The sequence below is a fragment of the Rattus norvegicus genome, chromosome 3 (assembly GCF_036323735.1).
Source record: "Rattus norvegicus strain BN/NHsdMcwi chromosome 3, GRCr8, whole genome shotgun sequence".
NCBI classification, from domain to species: Eukaryota; Metazoa; Chordata; class Mammalia; order Rodentia; family Muridae; genus Rattus; species Rattus norvegicus.
This window is the reverse complement of record NC_086021.1, coordinates 35,061,352-35,079,620: the sequence shown is the minus strand read 5'-3', so window position 1 is coordinate 35,079,620 and position 18,269 is coordinate 35,061,352. Positions and strand designations below refer to the sequence as shown.

Here is an 18,269-nt window from a genome sequence, read left to right as displayed (position 1 = left end):
GGGTCAATTCACTTGTCATTTCAAAGCCCACCCCAAGGGCGTCACCTGGGAGGAGCTGGATGTTTTTCGAGGCCTCAAAGGGCAACCCATCCTTCATCCAGGTGATATTGGGGGATGGAAAGGCTAGTGCCTCGCAGATCAAGGAGATAGGATTGTTGATGGTCACGGTCACTTCCTCATTGGCATTCTTCTCAGGCTCTCCCAGGATGGTGGGAACCACTGTGAGGGGGAGGCAGGAAGGCCTTGGCTAACAGAGTCCAGCCCAGGCCTGGAGACCCTGATGATCAGGACAGCTAGGACCCTAGGGTTCTCCTTGGTGCTGTATTGTGTGAGGAGAGTGGAAAATGCAGCTCAGGGCAGCCACACTACAGGACAAGACAGACGACCAGTGTCCCTCAACATTGACTCAACACGTGGCCTTGCTACTTATTCAACCAAAACCTTGCTTCTGATGATGATGAGGGCGACTTTTGGTCCAAGTGCTTCTTGGATCCTAAACTTTCTTTCCATGCTGCTGCACGGGGCACTGTTACAGTTTGGGCATGAACTGTCATAGGAAAGGCTTGTGTGCAGAAAGCCTGGTCCCCAGCAGCGGTTGCTATGGAGATCTGGCTGCTCCTCCGATTATTTTTGCTGTCACCCTTGGAGTGGTTTGTGGAAACTTGGGGTTCCCTCCTGCAGCATCTGCTGATCGGGGGAGGCCTAACACTCACCCAGGACACTGAGCTGTGTGTGTTTGGTCTTCTCCCCCACTGCATTGGTAGCGATGCAAGAGTAGTGGCCGGCGTTGGACAGATTGGCCTGGGGGATCCACAGGAAGGCGCCATCTGGGGACATCTCATAAGGGTCTCCAACAGCCAGGGACTGGCCATCTTTGAACCAGGTGACCTTGGGTGGTGGGTAGCCTATAAAAGAGGAGACAGTGAGATCCTTCAGCAGATTTTGACCAGGTGGACTCAGGCCAGAGGAGACTCCAGACCAGCACAGATATGGAGTACATCCTCATTTAGGATGTACAGCAGGAATAGCCTGGGCCTTTCTTCAGGAATTCGACCGCCTTACTGGGGACTGGGCAGAGATGGCTTGGCACAGACAGGCAAGATCCATTTGTCCATCTCCCCTTCCTTCCATCTACCCACCCTTCAACTCATCCATCTGTCTTCCTACCTTACTGCATGTTCATGAATGGATCTTTCTATCCATCTGTCCATTGATCTTCCTACTCACTTAAGACACTCATTAATCCACCTATTAATCCATTCTTCTATCTATCTCCTCATCCATCCATCCATCCATCCATCCATCCAATCATCTACCCACCCATCCATCCATCTACCCATCTACCCATCCACTCACCCACCCACCCACCCACCCACCCACTCACCCACTCACCCATCCATCCACCCACCTATCCATCCATCCATCCACTCATTCACAATCATCTTTAGTCAAACACCTGATATATAGAATAGAATCTATTCTCCCACCCATTCATTCACTGTCTTTCTCTTTATCTACACAAATTTCCACCCACTCTCCAACCCTCAAGCATCAGAGAGAGCCTAGTCTTCCAGGCAGCGGGGCGGCCATGGACTCAAGGATCTCAGACATCACAGACTATTATGGTCTTATGTGTGGTCAGTAGGGTGGGGGCAAGGAGGTCCTAGTGCAGTGGGGACCTGGGAAGTTTCTGGCAGGTGACTGTAGTCAGCTAAGAGCAGAGCAAACAATCCACACACACAAATGGGGCCTGATGCAGAGAGCGAAAGTGTAGAGGTCTTTGGTAGGTAGCCCCAGGGTTGGGGACTGGCTAAGGCAGGCTCTCCATGCTTGCAGCCCTCACCCGTGGCATTGCACAACAGCTGGGCAGTCTGTCCCTCAGGCACCTTGATCACTTCCTCCAAGTCTTCATTTTCAATGCTGGGAGGAACTAGGAGGAGAAGGGAGACAAACAGTTGCCAACCGGGTGACCTACCCAGGCTACCCATCCACAGAGTGGGAAGCTAAGTTTCCTGGGCCTCAGTTTTCCCTTTCCCCTTACTTCTACCCAGAAGTCAGTGTAATGCATTGTTGCTGCTGGAGACTGAACAGACAAGTGAATGTGCTGTTGACTATCTGCTTCCTCCGCTTTGGGTTGATCCTTACTCTTTCTGGAAAATTTGAACAGAACAGAGGGTGTGTGTGTGTGTGTGTGTGTGTGTGTGTGTGTGTGTGTGTGTGTGTGTGTGTGTGTGGTATATGTATGTAGTGCATGGTGTGTGTGTGTGTGAATGGTTTGTGGTGTATATGTGTGTGTGTGGTGTGTGAGTGTATGTGTGTGAATGGTTTGTGGTGTATATGTTATGTGTGATGTGTGTATATGTATGAGTAGTTTATGGTATATGTATATGTGTGTATGTACAGTACATGTGTGTATGGTGTGTATATGTGAGTATGATACATGTGTACAGCATGTGTGTGTATGGTACATGTGTGATGTGAATAGTGTGTATGTGTGTGTGTGTCATGTGTGTGGTGTGTGTGTGTGTTTCTGTTTATGGTATATGCTGTGTATATGATGTGTGTGCGTGTGTGCCATGTGTGTGGTGTGTGTGTGTTTCTGTTTATGGTATATGCTGTGTATATGATGTGTGTGCTGTACGTGTGGTATGTGTGTGTGTGGTGTGTTCACCTGTGTATGGGTATGCATATGTATGCAAAGGTAAATCTTAAGTTTCATTCCCCAGGGACCATCCACTTAAAAACAAAAACAAAATTAAAGAATCCCCAAGGTCTCTGGCCCAGAATTTGCCGAGTAGGCTAGGCTGCTGAGCCAGGAAACGCAGGGCTCTTCCTATTTGCGGTCCCTAAGGGCTGGGTCTCTGAGTGAGCGATGCTACACCCAGATTGTTTCCCTTGTACTTGGGACCTGGGACCAAGCACAGGTCCTCACACTTGCACAACATTGACTGCGCTACCTCTCCAGCCCCAGCACAAAGATGAGGCAAGGGAATCAGACCCTCCCCCATCTCTCCTGCCCTAGAAGCCCCGCAGCGGGAGGAGGAGGCTCCTGGTGCTCCCGAGAACAGAGATGCGTCCTACCCAGGACCTCTACACTGAAGTTCCTCCGTGCCTCCCCAGCCTCATTGCTGGCCAAGCACGAGTAGAGGCCTTTGTCCTGCTCCTGTGCCTGGGTCATCTTCAGCATCCAGCCACCTGGGGAGGGAAGGGAAGGCGTGGGCTCAGCAAACTCTCTCCACTCATGATGTCAAACACTCATGTGCAGGAGTCTGCCTCCCAGCGGTCCATTCCTCATGTAGGGAACGGGAGGACCGAGACAGTGAACAAAAAACGATAGAGCGCAATGTCCTCTGGCAAGAAGGACCTGACATGCTGGTTCTGGGTGGCTCTCGGCTGAGACACAACAGAGAGATGCATAGCCCTGGTCCATTTCAGATGCTTGTTGGTCTCAAGAGACCCAGGAAAGAAAGGTCTTTTCCTCCAGGGAAGAAGGGCTAGTTCCTCACAGAGGAAACAGTTGCACAGATCTTGTAAGACCCACCTGGGGCAGATAACACACACACACACACACACACACACACACACACACACAACCATTATTATTTCTACACTCATGGCAGACATTACGAATGGATTCCCAGTGCCCCTTCTGTAGGGCCTAGTTCCTGTCTCCACGTTCCTGTCTACAACGCATCGGCCGACTTCTACAAAGCTGGAAATGTGTTTGTAATCCCACAACTAATGGGTCACTGAGGCCTGACAGCCCACCGTCAGAGGTCATAGGCATCTCAGGCTGATCCTGAAACACACCTGCTTTAGTGCATTACCTGCCAAGAGGTAGGTGCCCTCTCCGGGGCTGATTGGCTGTCCTTCCCGAAACCATTGGACTGTCGGGGGCGGGATCCCTTCGGCTTCACAGAGCAGTGTCAAGGAGCCGTGTAAGGTAGCAGTGACATTGGTTAATGAGTCCGAGTCTCCAGTAAGGTGAGGAGGTGCTAGATCCAGAGAGAACCGTTTTCAGTGTATACAGGAGCTCAGCACTCCTCAGGTTCTGTCTGTCCAGGGAATGGCAGCCCCACTGGGAGGGACCAGGAACGGGGAGGATTCCAGCTGCTTCCATCAAAGAAGTGATATCTACAGCAGTTTTAATTTTGGCCACAAGTGGGCCTTTGGGATGAGTCAGGCATCTCAGGCCTCAGTTTCCCTATCCTTTAGGAAGCATATAGACCCGCCTCTCCAAGACAGTGTCTTTTTTTTTTTTTCGGAGCTGGGGACCAAACCCAGGGCCTTGCGCTTCCTAGGCAAGTGCTCTACCACTGAGTTAAATCCCCAACCCCAAGACAGTGTTTTATGTAGCCCAGGCTAGCCTCCAATTTGCTATGTAGCCAAGGATGATCTTGAGCTCCCCACCTTCTTGTCTCCACCTCTTGATTGCTAGGGTGACAGGGCAAACCCCAAAGCCTGGTTTATTCAGTTCTGACTATGGGACTCAGGACTTTGTTGGCAGAATGCTAAATGAGCTCTACCTAGCTGAGTGCACCCATTTGGTACACATTCTGTACGCCCCACCTGGGCACAGAACACACACATACCATTACCACGATGCCTACACTCACGTAGACATATGAATGGGCATTTGATTACATTAGCATTCAAGAGGTAGAGACAATACCACTCACTGCAGGGCAGGAACCAAGCAGGGCAGACAAAGGTGAGCCTGCACCATCCCTGGGTGAAGTAGCAAGGCTTTCTTTTTGGAATGACCTCCCACTAGTGGGATGGCAAGGCACAGAAAGCTTAAAACCCCCAGGCAAGCAGGGCCTGATGGGAAGAGCCTTCCTAACCCACTGTGCTCCCACCCTCTCCTCCAGAACCATATCCCGCCTTCCCTGAAATAGACTCAGGTACACAGTAGGGAGATTATGGGCTCCAGAAGTCACCCAACTCTTACGTAGTCTTACAGCCCCAAGGCCACTTCCCCCAGGTAGGCGTCTAGATTCTTCTACATGTGTATGGTCTCCCTGGCTTTCCTATATCTGCTAAGAACACCACACCAGCCACATAGACCATGGGTTGACAGAAACAGGGTGGGGGAAAGCCAACGTGAGAGGAAGGTAGGAGATGGGTGTTTTGAGAACAGCCACACTGAGGATGCTGTTGGCCATGGCCCCCAGTGGCAGCCCTCATCAGAGCCCAGACTGAAGAAGCCCCAAGAGCTGCCTGCACCCAGCTGTGTCAGGGCCTGACCTGGCCTCAGTCTCTCCATCCTCCCCACAGGCCATGGGTCCTCACCCAGCACGGACAGTGCAAACCTCCTCTCGGCGCGCCCAGCTATATTCTCAGCCACACAGCTGTAGCCACCAGCGTGGGAGGCCTGAGCCCGGTCCACGTGTAGGCTGTGGTTCTGATTCTGAAGCCATATGCCGAGTTCCATCCTGACAGGCTGACCATCCCTCTCCCACGTCACCACCGGCAGTGGCTTCCCTGTGGCATTGCAGTCCAGGGTGGCATTTCCATCCTGGATCACGGAGACTGTCGTGAGGGGCTCCCAAAGGCCAGTGACCTGAGGAGGAACTGAGGTGAAGAGGAAGCCCATCAGTGAAAGGAGTTAGGGTCACCCGGCATCAGGCACGACCAGTGCTAAGGCCTTGGTGGACGTGGCCTATTAGACCTCTGTTCCTCCTTGCACTACAAGCTGTGTGACCTTGCCTGTCACTTCACCGGAGCCTTTCCATCTCTGTGGCAGAGTGACAACTGCATCCCTGAGCAACCTCTCAGACAGGCTGGGGATCTGAGTGGGCCGCTCTTTGGGGAGACCCAGCCATTCTCGGTCTGTGTAGTTCCAGTCTCAAGGGCTGGAGTTTCTCTAAGTTGCCCATGCTTGCTCTCCAATAGGGACTACAGTGCCCAGTACCTTTCTGGGATTTGTTTTCCAGCACATCTCTTGTGTCATGTAGCTCAGGCTAGCCTTGAATTCACCTTGTGACTAAGGATGACCTTGAACTCCTGATCTCCTGCCTCCCTTCCCAAGTGTTGGGATTATATGCTAGGCAAGCACTCTACCAATTCAGCAGCGACCTCATCCCCAGAGCATGGTTTTCAGAAGGCCAAAATATTTCGTTTCTTTTGTCCCTCATGCGCGTGCGTGCGTGCGTGCGTGCGTGCGTGTGTGTGTTGTATGTAGTATGTTTGCCTATGTGCACGTTCACATGTATGTGCAGATATGCAAGCATGTGGAAGCCTGAGGTCTGCATACAGAATCACCCTCAGTTGTTCCTCCGCCTTATTCACTGAAGCAGGGTCTCTCAAACTCAGAGATTACCAATAGAGCTAGTCTCAGAAGCCAGCTTGCTATGGGGCCCCTGTCTTGTAGACTGCAATGCCCACCTGCCATTTACACAGACTCCGGGGATTCAAACTTTCTCTAGCAGGATTCATATCATCATGCATGGGCCATATAGTGTTTGTGCACACTCATTCCTAAACATTTCAGGGCATGCTTTCTCCTAGGTCACACACGGCCTGCGTCCCCTCCTGTATGCACAACTGGCGAGTTGAGAGTCTAGGTTGGAAGGTCAGGCACGTGTCCAGCCTTGCTGCCCCTTACCTTGTGTGGTCTAGCAGGCATGTGCCCAGCCTTGCTGTCCCTATCACCCCCGTGTGATCTAGGTTTCAGATCCACCCATGCGCCCATTCTCTCCAGCCCTGGCAGGCTCACCCAGAACTTCCAGCTGCTGCTCCTGGCTGCTGGTGCCAGCCACGTTGCTGCATTCACAGGTGTATGTCCCCTCCTGGGCCGACTGGGCCTGTCCCAGGTACAGCAGCCTCCCGACCGCTAATACCTGTTCCTGGCTGTCCCCATCCCCAGGCAGGGGCTGACCTGGGGCAGTGAGAAAAGGGTCCTGGACCAAGGAACTTGAGGTCCTCTCAAAAGGAACAGTGGTCCTCCCAATCACTAGCTCCTCCTCCAGGTGCTCCCATATATGACACCTCCTCCACAGAGCCTTCCCCAGAGTCCCGGCAACCCTCTGAGCTGCCATACTCCTAACTTTGGAGTTCTGAGCATGCCCTGCCCCATCCTACCAGAGGTAAAGCCAAACCCTTCACAATGGCCCCCTGGTTCACTCCTCATTGCTCTGTGGACCACTTCCCCACTATGTCCTTTCTGGCTGACTCTGCTGCAGCCCTATGGACCCCTTTTGTCCCCCAAAACATGCTTGCCTTGTTCCTGCCCCAGGGCCTTGGCACCTACCATGACCTCTGCCTGGAATGTTTCTCTTTGCTCAGTGTCGTCTCTCACCTTGGGTCAAACATCTCAGCCACATAACTTAAAACTCCAAATCCTGGCCACATTCGCCTTTTCCCTTTATAACCTTCTCCCTAAGGCCCAGACTCCCTTCCTAACTTTCTGTTTGTCACCTGCCCAGTCAGGGTTTGGGAAATGGTTTCCTGGCAAAGCAAAGAGACTGGGAAAGCAGCACTCTGTAGCTGGCTGGTTGGGGATTCAAGGGCTGAGAACCTATTCATTCATTGAGGCACTCAGGTACAGGGTGAGGGGTGCTAGGTAAGGGGTGCTGAGTGAGGGGTGCTGGATAGGGGGTACTGAGTGAGGAGGTGCTGGGTGAGGAGGTACTGGGTGAGGCGGTGCTGTGTGAAAGGGTGCTAGGCAAGGGGGTACTGGGTAAGGGGTGCTGAGTGAGGGGGGCTGGGCAAGGGGTACTGGGTGAGGGGTACTGCATGAAGGGGTGCTGGTTAAGGGAGTTTTAGGTAAGGGGGTATTGAGTGAGGGGGTGCTGGCTGAGGTGATGCTGGGCAAGGGGGTGCTGGGCAAGGGGGTACTGGATGAGGGGGTTCTGGGTGAGGAGGTACTGCGTGAGGGGGTACTGGGTGAGGGGGTACTGTGTAGTGGGGTACTGGGAGAAGAGCAGTGGGTAAGGGGGTACTAGGTAAGGGGTAGTGGGTAAGAGGGTACTGTGTAATGGGGTACTGGGTGAGGGGTACTGGGTAGGGAAGGGGGTACTAGGTGAGGGGTACTGGGTGAGGGGTAGTGGGTAAGGGGGTACTGGGTGAGGAAGTTCTGGGTGGGGTAGCCATCCTACCGTCTTTCCTCCATGAGATCTTGGGGAAGGGAATGCCTTGGCAGTCACAGGACAGTCTGGCAGTCTGACCCTCAGTCACAGTGAGAGTGTAGGGCTCCTTTGAGGGGAAGGCTGGAGGAACTGGTTCAGAGCAGACAGAAGTTGGGGGTGGTAGGGGCAGGGATAGGTAGGGAGGGTTGTATCCTGGGGCTCAGATAGGGATCCCTTCTCCCGGGGACCTGGAAACCCTCACCCCAGACATGTAAGTTGAAGTGCTTCTCAGAGCGGCCTGCCTGGTTAATGGCCTCACAGGTATAGTGACCTGCGTCCCACACCGCCACTCGGTCCACCTGGCCAGGAGCAAGACAGCGGTCAGTGAGTCAAGCAAAGGCAGCGAGTGTCACCCCTAGACAGACCACAGCCCCCTCCTCCTGCCATGTGACCTCACTGAGCCCTGATCTCCCCGCCTGGAAAGTGAAGCATCTCCCTGCCCGGGGCACCAGGAAGTTTCTAGAAGCCTTTCTGGCTTCTCCACATCATATGCATAGTTCAGGCTGGGCACATGGTGATCCAGTCCTACCCCAGCCCTTCATCCATTCCCACCACCCTCAGAAGGTCCAACAGAGCCAACCGGAGGAGAATGTGGACAGTGAAGGATCTGCCATCTGGGGGTCAGACCCTGACCTGGGGTTCATGAGGCTGCACCGTGGCTTTGGAGAATGAAGGGAAAGAAGAGGAAATAAATGGGTGGTGCTTGGAGACAGGAATGGTAATATCACAAGACGGAGATGGGCAGGGGAGGTTGGGACAGTCAGCATATGCCGGGGTCCTGAGGGAGACTCTGATGGCTCTGTCTCCCGGTGGGTGATCATTGGTCACAGTGAGCCTAACAATGCTCACAGGGACCTGGGATACCCATAAGTCCACCCTGCCCTGCTCGTTCGGCTTCTCCGGGCAGCGGGCTGCACAGCGGCACACCTCCAGCAAGGCCTTGTCTGCAGAGAGGCGTATGCCAGGGTGAGGCTCCAAGGGTCTCCCATCCTTCTGCCATCTCAGCACGGGTGGCGGCACGGCATGGCTCCGGCACTCCAGAGCCACTGACTCATTTACCACCACGGATATGTTCAGCTCTTCTCCGAGGATGCTGGGGGGCACTGTGGGTGCAGACGGGGAAGGGACCCCTGTTAGTAATGGGACACCAGGAGAGGCCACAGCTGAGTTGGCCTAGCCAATTCCTACAGCCAGGAGCAAACTCCAGGGGAAGAGAGTTACATCCAGCCTACCCTGGCCACCTCAGTCCTGCTGTGTGGGCTTGGTGACAAGGTTAGCTGCTGAGCCCTACCCCTGTCAGCTTGGGAACCAGAAAACACTGGGCTTCCCTCCTGACTGTGCATACTGCCCCAACACTGTGGCTTCATGCTTCTTCTCTAGCCACAGAGCTCCTGGACATGCGTGGCCACTTGCCTGCCACCTGCCCACCCACGGGGATGCTCACGCCCCAGGACAGGTCTCTAGGGTCTACTAGCAACCACAGGGTCAAATGGTAACTCCTGTCTTCTCCATCTTCACCCTAGCTGACCCAGGGCACATGGCCGCCCCAGTTCTGCTTCTTGGAATGGCTGACCTTTAGCAATGCTCACCCCGCACACCCCGTCCCAGGCTAGAGACTCACTGTGAACTTGCAGGACAATGTCCCGGCGATCCTCACCCACAGCACTCACTGCTACGCAGGAGTAGCCGCCCGCATCAGAGGCACGGGCGCTGGCCACTGTGAGGACTTGGCCTCCGGGGAAGACCTGTACCCCAGAGGCAAGGCCACATTAAACACAGCTCTTACTACAGGGATGGTACCTGCCTTCCCAAGCCAGCCCTCATTCCACATCTATATGGATCCTGTTCCAGACCCCCTAGAGGTCCCCAAGGTAGGAGAGTCACAAGCTGTACCCCTGACTCAAGGACCCCTGCTGGCTGCTGGCAGTTTTATCTGATTCTAAGAGAGTCACCTGGAGCCATTCTGCCCACCACAACACCACGAGAAGCCAAGGAGCCCTTCAGAGGTTATTAAATCTAGTGGGCCACATATATAAAACATGATCAGGGTTGGTGTGAAAAGGGATGCATAGAATGTCTTAGGTGTGACTTTTTAATATTAGTCACATGACAAAAGGAACATGTTTTAAAAGATTTATTTATATCATGTATATGAGTACACTGTAGCTATCTTCAGACACACCAGAAGAGGGCATCAGATCCCATTACAGATGGTTGTGAGCCACCATGTGGTTGCTGGGAATTGAACTCAGAACCTCTGGAAGAGCAGATAGTGCTCTTAACCACTGAGCCATCTCTCCAGCCCCGGAACATTTTTTTTTTTGATATTGGACTTGATAACATTAAAATTGCTTTGCCTTGGCTGTACCCAGAATGATACACCTTTAATGCCAGCACTTGGGAAGCAGAGACCGATCGATCTCTGCGAGTCGAAGCCAGCCTGGTCTACCTCTTGCAGAATGAGTTCCAGGATGGCCAGGGTTACACAGTGAGACCCCGTCTCCGAACAAAACAAAAATTGGTTTGCTTTGGTTTTGTTTTTGGTTTTTGAGGAGGTCACACATAGTCCGGGATGATTTCAAACTTGCCATGTAGCTGAGAATAACCTTGAGCCTCTTGCTTTACCTCCTGAGTACTGTGTGCCTCCATGAATGCCAGCGTGCCTACGTTTTGCAGCTCTGGGGATGGAAGCCAGGGTGTCATGCACTCTGGGCAAGGGCTCGATCAACTACTACATCGTCAGCCCCCTTCGTTACTTCTTTATGAGGGAGGGGTGAGACAGGTCTCACTATGTAGACCACACTGGCCTAGAACTCACTATCAGCCTACCCTTGAAGTCACGGCGATCCTCCTGCCTCAGTTTCCTGAGTGCTGGGGGTTTGGGCATGCACCATCACAGATAGCTTCCTTTCCCCTCATTTCAATGTGCTGACAAACCACTCTAGGCTACATATTTGGCTGGCATTGGTGGCATGCAGTGTATTTCAGTGGGTAGGGAGGTCCTGTCTCTCCCTTACCCTAGACTTCCAGGGCCTGCTGCCAGTCCCTACAGGAGGTGGCTCAGAGACCACCCAATGCTACTAACCTTGAGGCCAGGGGTTCCTTCAGGGGACACAGGGTTCCCATCCTTCAGCCATAGCAGCATGGGGCTGGGGGTGCCAGTGGCATTACAGGTCAGGCGGAAGGGTGTGCCAAGTACTACTGGGCCTGGTAGGCTGGGTGGCAGGGTGATTCGGGGTGGCACTGCAAAGAGGGGTGATGGGAAATGGAACTGAGTTGAGCCCCACCGAATGTGACATTGTCTAGGGTACCCTTAGGAGCACAAGTCACAAACAAAAGCATGGGCGTGGCATCGCCACCCAGGCATCGTGTCAACACACCAAAGGCTTCTAAGGACTGAAGGTGAGAGAGGGGGGTCACCTGGCCAGGGCTAATCAGCTTGAACATGTCAGACATCACACTTGAGCTCAGGTCTTGGGGATTATGGGGACATTATGGGGACCAAGAGCGGAGTGTCCTCTTGACTCAGGTCTCAGATGCAACACTGACATCCTGGGGAAACCACAGCCAAAAGATCTCACGGTAACCAGGAGAACAAAAGCTATTTTCTCTCACAGTTCAAGCTGTCTAGCTCCAGATGGCTGCCGACATCATCCAGGGCCCTGAGTTTGTTTGAGCCAGGCTTGCCTGCCCAGTGTTGGGCAATGTTGGCCTCCATTCGTGCCATGAGTATTACTGTCCTCACCAGAGCAGTTATGACTTTTTTTTTTTTTTTTTTTTTGGAGCTGGGGACGGAACCCAGGGCCTTGCGCTTCCTAGGTAAGCGCTCTACCACTGAGCTAAATCCCCAGCCCCCAGTTATGACTTTTTGTTTGAGATCCTCACAAGACTGAGTCTGTTGTTGAAGGAGAAGGTGGGGAGGGCTACTTCCTCTTCTCCAGTTGTACATGATATCCGGGAGTGCTAGAGGGTGCTACAGGTACTACAGGAGGATTAACAGAAGGGGACTCTCTATCCACAGAGCCTTTGAGGGGCTGAGATGGGGCTTTTTGACAATGTTCTTGCTTGGGGTTCATCCATACTCCTATAAGAAAACCCTCACCCATACTTCTTCTGTAAGGAAGCCCCATAAACCCATTGGTTCCCCAAGCTGGAATTGTGCCTTTGGTCTACTACTGGGGCCCTAGGTGGGATGTGTTAACATTTGTTCACATGGCGTTGGGAAAGTCACATGCAGTCTCTGTTCAGTTTCTCGTGTTTCCTATGTCTCTGTAGCTCAGATGGGGGAATAGATCAAAGACAAGATGGATGGGCACAGGATTGGATGGATGGACTGTGGATCAGTGATGGATGGGCAGATATTTGTGTCATAGATGGGAGGCTGGATGGTTGGGTAACCGACGGACAGTTTAGAATATATCACTGGTTGGATCAATGGATGTGCAATCATTGTTTATATGAATGGGTGAAAGGCTGGCTTGCTGGGTGGTGAATGGGTGGGTGATGAATGGATGGATAGTTGGGTGAATGGTGGCTCAGTGGGTGGATGGATCAATTGGCGGGCAGATCGATGGGTGGGTGGTGGAGGGTAGATAGTAAGTGGATGGCTGGATGGAAATGTAGATGGTAGATATATGGTGAACAGATGGATGCATGGGTGGGTGGTGAGTGAATGACAAGAAAGGTGTGCGATAGCAAACAGGCAGATGGACGGATGTATAGATGGGGAATGGATGGATAAACTGACAAACAAGTGGACAAGAGACAGAAGGCTGGACACACAGGAAGAAAACAAGCATTTCGGAAAGGCCCTATGGTCTTAGGCACTCACCATTGACCCGTAAGCCATACTGCAGCGCTGCACTGCCCACCACATTGGTCGCCACACAGCGGTAGCTCCCTGCATCAGAGAGCTGGGCTCGCTCAATGTGAAGAACTCTACCGTCAGTTGACACTATCAGGTGTCTCTGGGTAGAGATGGGCTGGCGACCCTTGAACCAGGAGATGTCTGGGAGAGAAAAGACACGTGCAAGGATCCTATCAGCGATTGACTGTTGGCTGTAGGGGTATTCCGAGAAGCTCGCAGAGTGAGCATGGGCTTCTTCTCGTACTAGAGACAACCAACATTCTTAGGAGGAGCAGAGAGAACAGAACAGCTACAGCACAGGAGATAAGACCAGAGGCTAAGAGGAAGCTCCAAGGTGGGGCTAGTGAGCCAAGGCCAGCTAGTCAAAGCCAGCCAAGCCTCTTTCCCCACAGCCACCTTCACCCAGGAGTGTGTAGAGAAAGTCACCCTGGGCAACAGCCTCAGAGGCAAGGATGGAGCGCTGTGTCTTGGGCTTCCTGTCTTCAGTCAGTGCCCATTCCCTCCCTAGGGCTCTACAGGAGGTAAGTGCTTCCTGGTCTCATCCACCCAAGGCAAGTGACTGTCTTTGCTCCTGAGGGGACAGGTATTGGGCCTCCCCTCTGGAACATGGGTAAGTCCCACCCTAGCCTGGATGTGGACACTTGTATGATTCACCCAGGTGCCCTAGCCTTTTCCTTCAACTAGTCTGGAGAAGCCCAGATGAAGGGGATTCTAGACCTTAACCACAGCCTGGACCAGCCCTAGGAATGCTAGAACCTCTAAAAGACCTCTTATAGACTTGTTCCTGACCTGCATACAAAATTCTGGGTGCTTGCAGAATTGGGACTGGCTAGGGGGACGTCTGGCCAAGAAGATGAGTCTTACCTGGAGGGGGCACACCCGAAGCCAGACACTCCAAGGTCACTGAGGCATTCTCCAGAACCGCCTTGTTGACTGGTCCTGGTTCAATGTTGGGGGGAACTAAGGGGTTACAAAGAGAGACCCCTCTTGGTGGATGTGGGCTCTGGGCAGTTATAATCCCAGCCACCCTCTGCCTTTTCTGGCTTCTCTTAAAGGGTTCTGGTGACAAGGCTCACATACTTGGAGTGGGGAGCCCTTAGGAAAGCCCCAAATCAAGCAGAGCCTATGAGACCTCCCCAGAGGTCACACAGGGTTCCCAAACCCCAGCCCCCAGTCCTGGGGAGGATCAAAGCTGGCTCAGTAGGAGCCGGAATCCCAAGTAGCCCTGGAGTAGCCAGGCAGGGTTTGTCCACACTGTCAGGGACACGTGTGAACCCCAAAACATGAATCTAGCCAGCAAGGAAGCCATTGGCATAGGTAAGGTGACCGCTGAAAACCTTTGCAAGGGTCTGGACTTTTGTGGTTTCCTTTCATCCCTAGACCCTTGACTCCCAGATCTCCCACTGGCATCTGGGATGCTTCACCTAATACTTCATCTCAGCATTGTCCACCCTTTGCAAAGTTAAGCATACAGTTGTGAATCTAAAACTTCCACTTCCGGTCCCAAGGACCCTTGAGGTGTCACCAGTCACCCCAGGCTTTGGACCCCATTGAGCTGCGGTCCTCACCCAGAACTTTTAGTGTAACATCCTTCTTGCTCTCCCCTGCCAGGTTGGTGGCTGAACACGTGTAGACACCTTCATCTCTCAGGTCTGCCTTCTCGATCTGGGAGAGAGGGTGTGGGAATGAGAGGAAGCCACAAAGTCCAGGACCAGGCCACAGTCGGAGAGAGGACAGAGTGGGGGGATGGCCCTCACAGGCAGGTGCAAACATGCAAATGAGCTCTCTTCTCCATGATATCATCTCTGACTTTTCCCTCTGGTGGCTAAGCTTCAATGGCCTGGACCAGGCTAAGGGTCCCCTCCATTCCCCAGGCATAGCACCCAAGTACCTATTCAGAGTGCACACACAGAGAGGGCTCGGTTGTCCCACCTTTCTGTAAAGACTCTGCTCAAGGGCTCCAGGACCTCTACAGCCAGCCCTGGTTCTCTAACTGTACCTGAAGGTTGCCCCCTGAGGTTGCCACGGCCACGCCATCTTTCCACCAGCGAAGGCTTGGGGTGGGCACTCCAGTACCTGTACACTGCAGGGTTACAGGCTGCAGGAAAGGGGCTGTGAGATTCTCACCACCGATGATGTTCACTGAAGGAAGTTCTGCGCAGGAGAGATGGAGAGAGCCTGAGTCAGTCTCAGGGGGCCTGTGGTAGGTATCCAGTAATCCCCTAAATGGCTAGACATGAAGGAGTGGCTTTGAAGGCCTGGCCAAAGAATGGTTCTAGAATCCTTGCTCCTCAAACACCTGGATAATGGAAGGAACTTCAGACTGAGAGCCAACAGAATAGTGCATTCCCTTTGAAAGTTCTCCAATCCACAGATCCAATGATCTACCCACACATCCATCCATCCATCCATCCATCCATTCATGTAACCATCCATCCATCTACCCATCTATTCACTTATCCAGCAATCCATCCACCCATGCATTCACTTATTCATTCATTCATTTATTCATCCATCCACTCATCCACTTACTTACCTATTTATTCATCTATCTATATCTATCATCTATCCATCTATCCATCTATCCATCCATCCATCCATCCATCCATCCATCCATCCATCCATCCATCCATCCATCCACCCACCTACCTACCTACCTACCTACCTACCTACCTACCTACCTAAACATCCATTCATATGCCCATCCATCTACTCATCCATTCATCTACCTGTCCATTCATCTATCTACCTACTCACCCACTCATCCCCTTAGCCCAAGCATTTGCTAACTAAACTATTCATCCATCCATCCATCCATCCATCCATCCATCCATCCATCCATCCATCCATCTTGGTACCCACCTAATTGCCTACCCATACATCCAATCAACTCTCCACCAGTCACCCTATCCATATGTGCCCCGAAGAGTGCCAAGTGTCTATTCTAGAACCAGAACTACTGCAGGCCCAGATAAAAGAAAGGTGATCACCATGCCCTTTGTGGGGAGTCACAAAGCTGGCACAGAGGACAGTTACACAAGCCGCTCCAGAGAAGTGGAGTGGCAGGGACTGAGAGAATGAACAGTGAGGATGACAGACATGGTGAAATCAAGAAGCCTTCCTGGAAGAAAGGGCAGACCTAAAAATCTGGGAGGAGCTAGGCAAACCCAGAGGTTGGACAGTGGGTGCTTATTAACTAAAGATGTGAATGACGTTAGATGAGACTGAGCAGAAACAGGAGGCGAAGTCCCCAGGCAGCCTGACAGGACAAATGGGGAGTATGATGACCAGCCATGACAAGCCTCTCCCACCCACATGTCTTTGGAAGTCCAGGCTAGACGTCCCATGTCATTCCCAGGTCTGCCATGGCCTCCAGCTCCGCTAGCCCCATCATTTCAGATTGTTCCAGAGCCACAGATGCCTGCTTACCATGCACAGAGACCTCCACCTCAGCCCCGGCTGTTCCTGCCTCATTGGTGGCCTGGCAGGAGAAGAGGCCCGAGTGGTTCAGCTCCACCTGGCTGATGTGCAGTTTGGTTCCCTGTGAGGCCAGCTGCACCCCAGCCAGCTCCTCGGCTGGGCGGCCATTTTGTAGCCATCTGAGGTGGATGGAGAGGGGGTCAGGTCACCCTGAAGCCTCTCTTCCGTGGTTTAATGCCATGCTCACACTCCTAGGAGCAGGAATGGCTCACACACACATCTCCTTCCTCACATACAACCCTGTCCAGTTCCATACATACTGGATGGTGGGCACCGGGGAGCCTGATGCCTGGCAGGGAAGATCCAGAGACTGTCCCACGATGGCAGTCACCTGGCCCACACCTTCAGCCACCAGCAGCTGTGGGGGCACTGTGGGCAGGACATGCTGCTGGCTGGAGCTCATCCTAGCCTTCAGTGATGCCGGGGCCCCAGTTTTACCCCAGCCTTCTAGTCTCCCCTCAAATGTACCCAGGAGGTCTTCCAGGGCCACTAAAGAATATGAGAGAGGCCTCTATGGCCTTTCTCCCCAGAGCCCATTTATTTCATGTCTCAGAGCCTGGAGTCCTGTCTGCTTTGTAGTCTTCTGTCTTATGTCACGGGGGCCACATACGGTCTAAGTGTCAGCTAAACAAAACTCATACCCACTCCAGCTTTGGGTCTGAGATGCTACATGGAAAGCAGAATCTTTCCTGGATGTGTTGGTCCAGGGCCGTGGGCGGGAGTGGGGGATCAACCTCACCTCTCCCTCCATGCGTCCCCAACCCAGGCCTCACTACTCATCTGTGGTATACAGGAAAAGGGAATACATGGCTTCCCTGCCACCATCCACCTCCTCTGGGGCTAGGCATGGAATGGGCATGGGAGAAGACCCACCCACTGCTGGCTCACCTTGCACCTCCACCGAGTACTGCAGTACGGCCTCTCCAGCGGGGCTGCTGGCCACACAGCTGTAGAGGCCACCGGACGCCTCTCCTGGGTTCTCCAGCTGCAGGGCACCTCCTGCCTCCAGCCACGTCCCATTGCTATCCACCACTGGCAGCCCTTCATGCTGCCAGGAGAGGGTAGGGGGTGGATGGCCTCTGGCCACACACTCCAGTGCCACGGGTCTCCCAGCCACAGCCTGCACCAGGTATGGCCCTCCAACAGCACCCTCAATGGTAGGTGGAACTAGGGAAGAGGCAAGGCCATCTCAGGCACCAAAGGGTTGAAGCTCTACTCTCTACCCTCATTCTATTAGGTAAACCTTGCTCAGACACGGTCTCTCTCTCCCAGCAAGCCTCTCTCAGACTCTTGCTAGAAGAGCCTCATCTCGCTGCCAACCCTTGCTTGTATCTCTTCTGCGTTCACTACCACCCAGAAAGCTTATTCCCAGGAGGATTCCAGCCTGTCTATTGAACAAACTGATGGGTCTCCAGGACTCTAGACTAGGCTGCCATCCCTGGAAGTCTCCTTACAGTAGATCTGAGACAATACAGTATGATCTTGGGGACTCTTGATGTTTGAAGAGTGATCAGAGCTCACTGCGGCCTGATGTGTGTGGGGGTGGGGGTGAGGGGCAGGTCCCTCAGGCCCTGAGATGTGGAGCTGATAGAATTACCACTGGAGGACCCCGTACAGTCATGAGCTTGGACTCAAGATGCTTCAAACCTTGTTAGGACCCTAAGGCTCTTGGAGAAGGTACTGGACATGCACATTTCATTCTACTCCAGAGGGTGACAGAGACTCCTGGGAGTTCCTGGTGGCAGGTGTTGTGGTGTGCCCCACCCTTTCCACAGCTCACCACCTCCAGACTC

General features: G+C 53.1%; 1 protein-coding gene across 1 annotated transcript in view; it reads right to left on the bottom strand.

The window, feature by feature from the left end:
* Positions 1 to 18,269, bottom strand: part of Hmcn2 (hemicentin 2) — a 149,802-nt gene that overhangs the window by 56,427 nt on the left and 75,106 nt on the right. The window contains exons 32-50 of the mRNA XM_039106171.2: positions 17,365 to 17,643; positions 16,737 to 16,845; positions 16,426 to 16,595; positions 14,996 to 15,150; positions 14,565 to 14,661; positions 13,861 to 13,956; positions 12,961 to 13,137; positions 11,215 to 11,372; positions 9,751 to 9,874; positions 9,057 to 9,232; positions 8,332 to 8,428; positions 8,100 to 8,219; positions 6,719 to 6,880; positions 5,293 to 5,574; positions 3,828 to 3,995; positions 3,082 to 3,195; positions 1,844 to 1,930; positions 714 to 905; positions 46 to 219 (exon numbers count right to left, since the gene is read on the bottom strand). Coding sequence (XP_038962099.1) covers positions 46 to 219; positions 714 to 905; positions 1,844 to 1,930; positions 3,082 to 3,195; positions 3,828 to 3,995; positions 5,293 to 5,574; positions 6,719 to 6,880; positions 8,100 to 8,219; positions 8,332 to 8,428; positions 9,057 to 9,232; positions 9,751 to 9,874; positions 11,215 to 11,372; positions 12,961 to 13,137; positions 13,861 to 13,956; positions 14,565 to 14,661; positions 14,996 to 15,150; positions 16,426 to 16,595; positions 16,737 to 16,845; positions 17,365 to 17,643 — 2,937 coding nt within the window. The remainder of the gene's footprint in view (positions 1 to 45; positions 220 to 713; positions 906 to 1,843; positions 1,931 to 3,081; positions 3,196 to 3,827; positions 3,996 to 5,292; positions 5,575 to 6,718; positions 6,881 to 8,099; positions 8,220 to 8,331; positions 8,429 to 9,056; positions 9,233 to 9,750; positions 9,875 to 11,214; positions 11,373 to 12,960; positions 13,138 to 13,860; positions 13,957 to 14,564; positions 14,662 to 14,995; positions 15,151 to 16,425; positions 16,596 to 16,736; positions 16,846 to 17,364; positions 17,644 to 18,269) is intronic.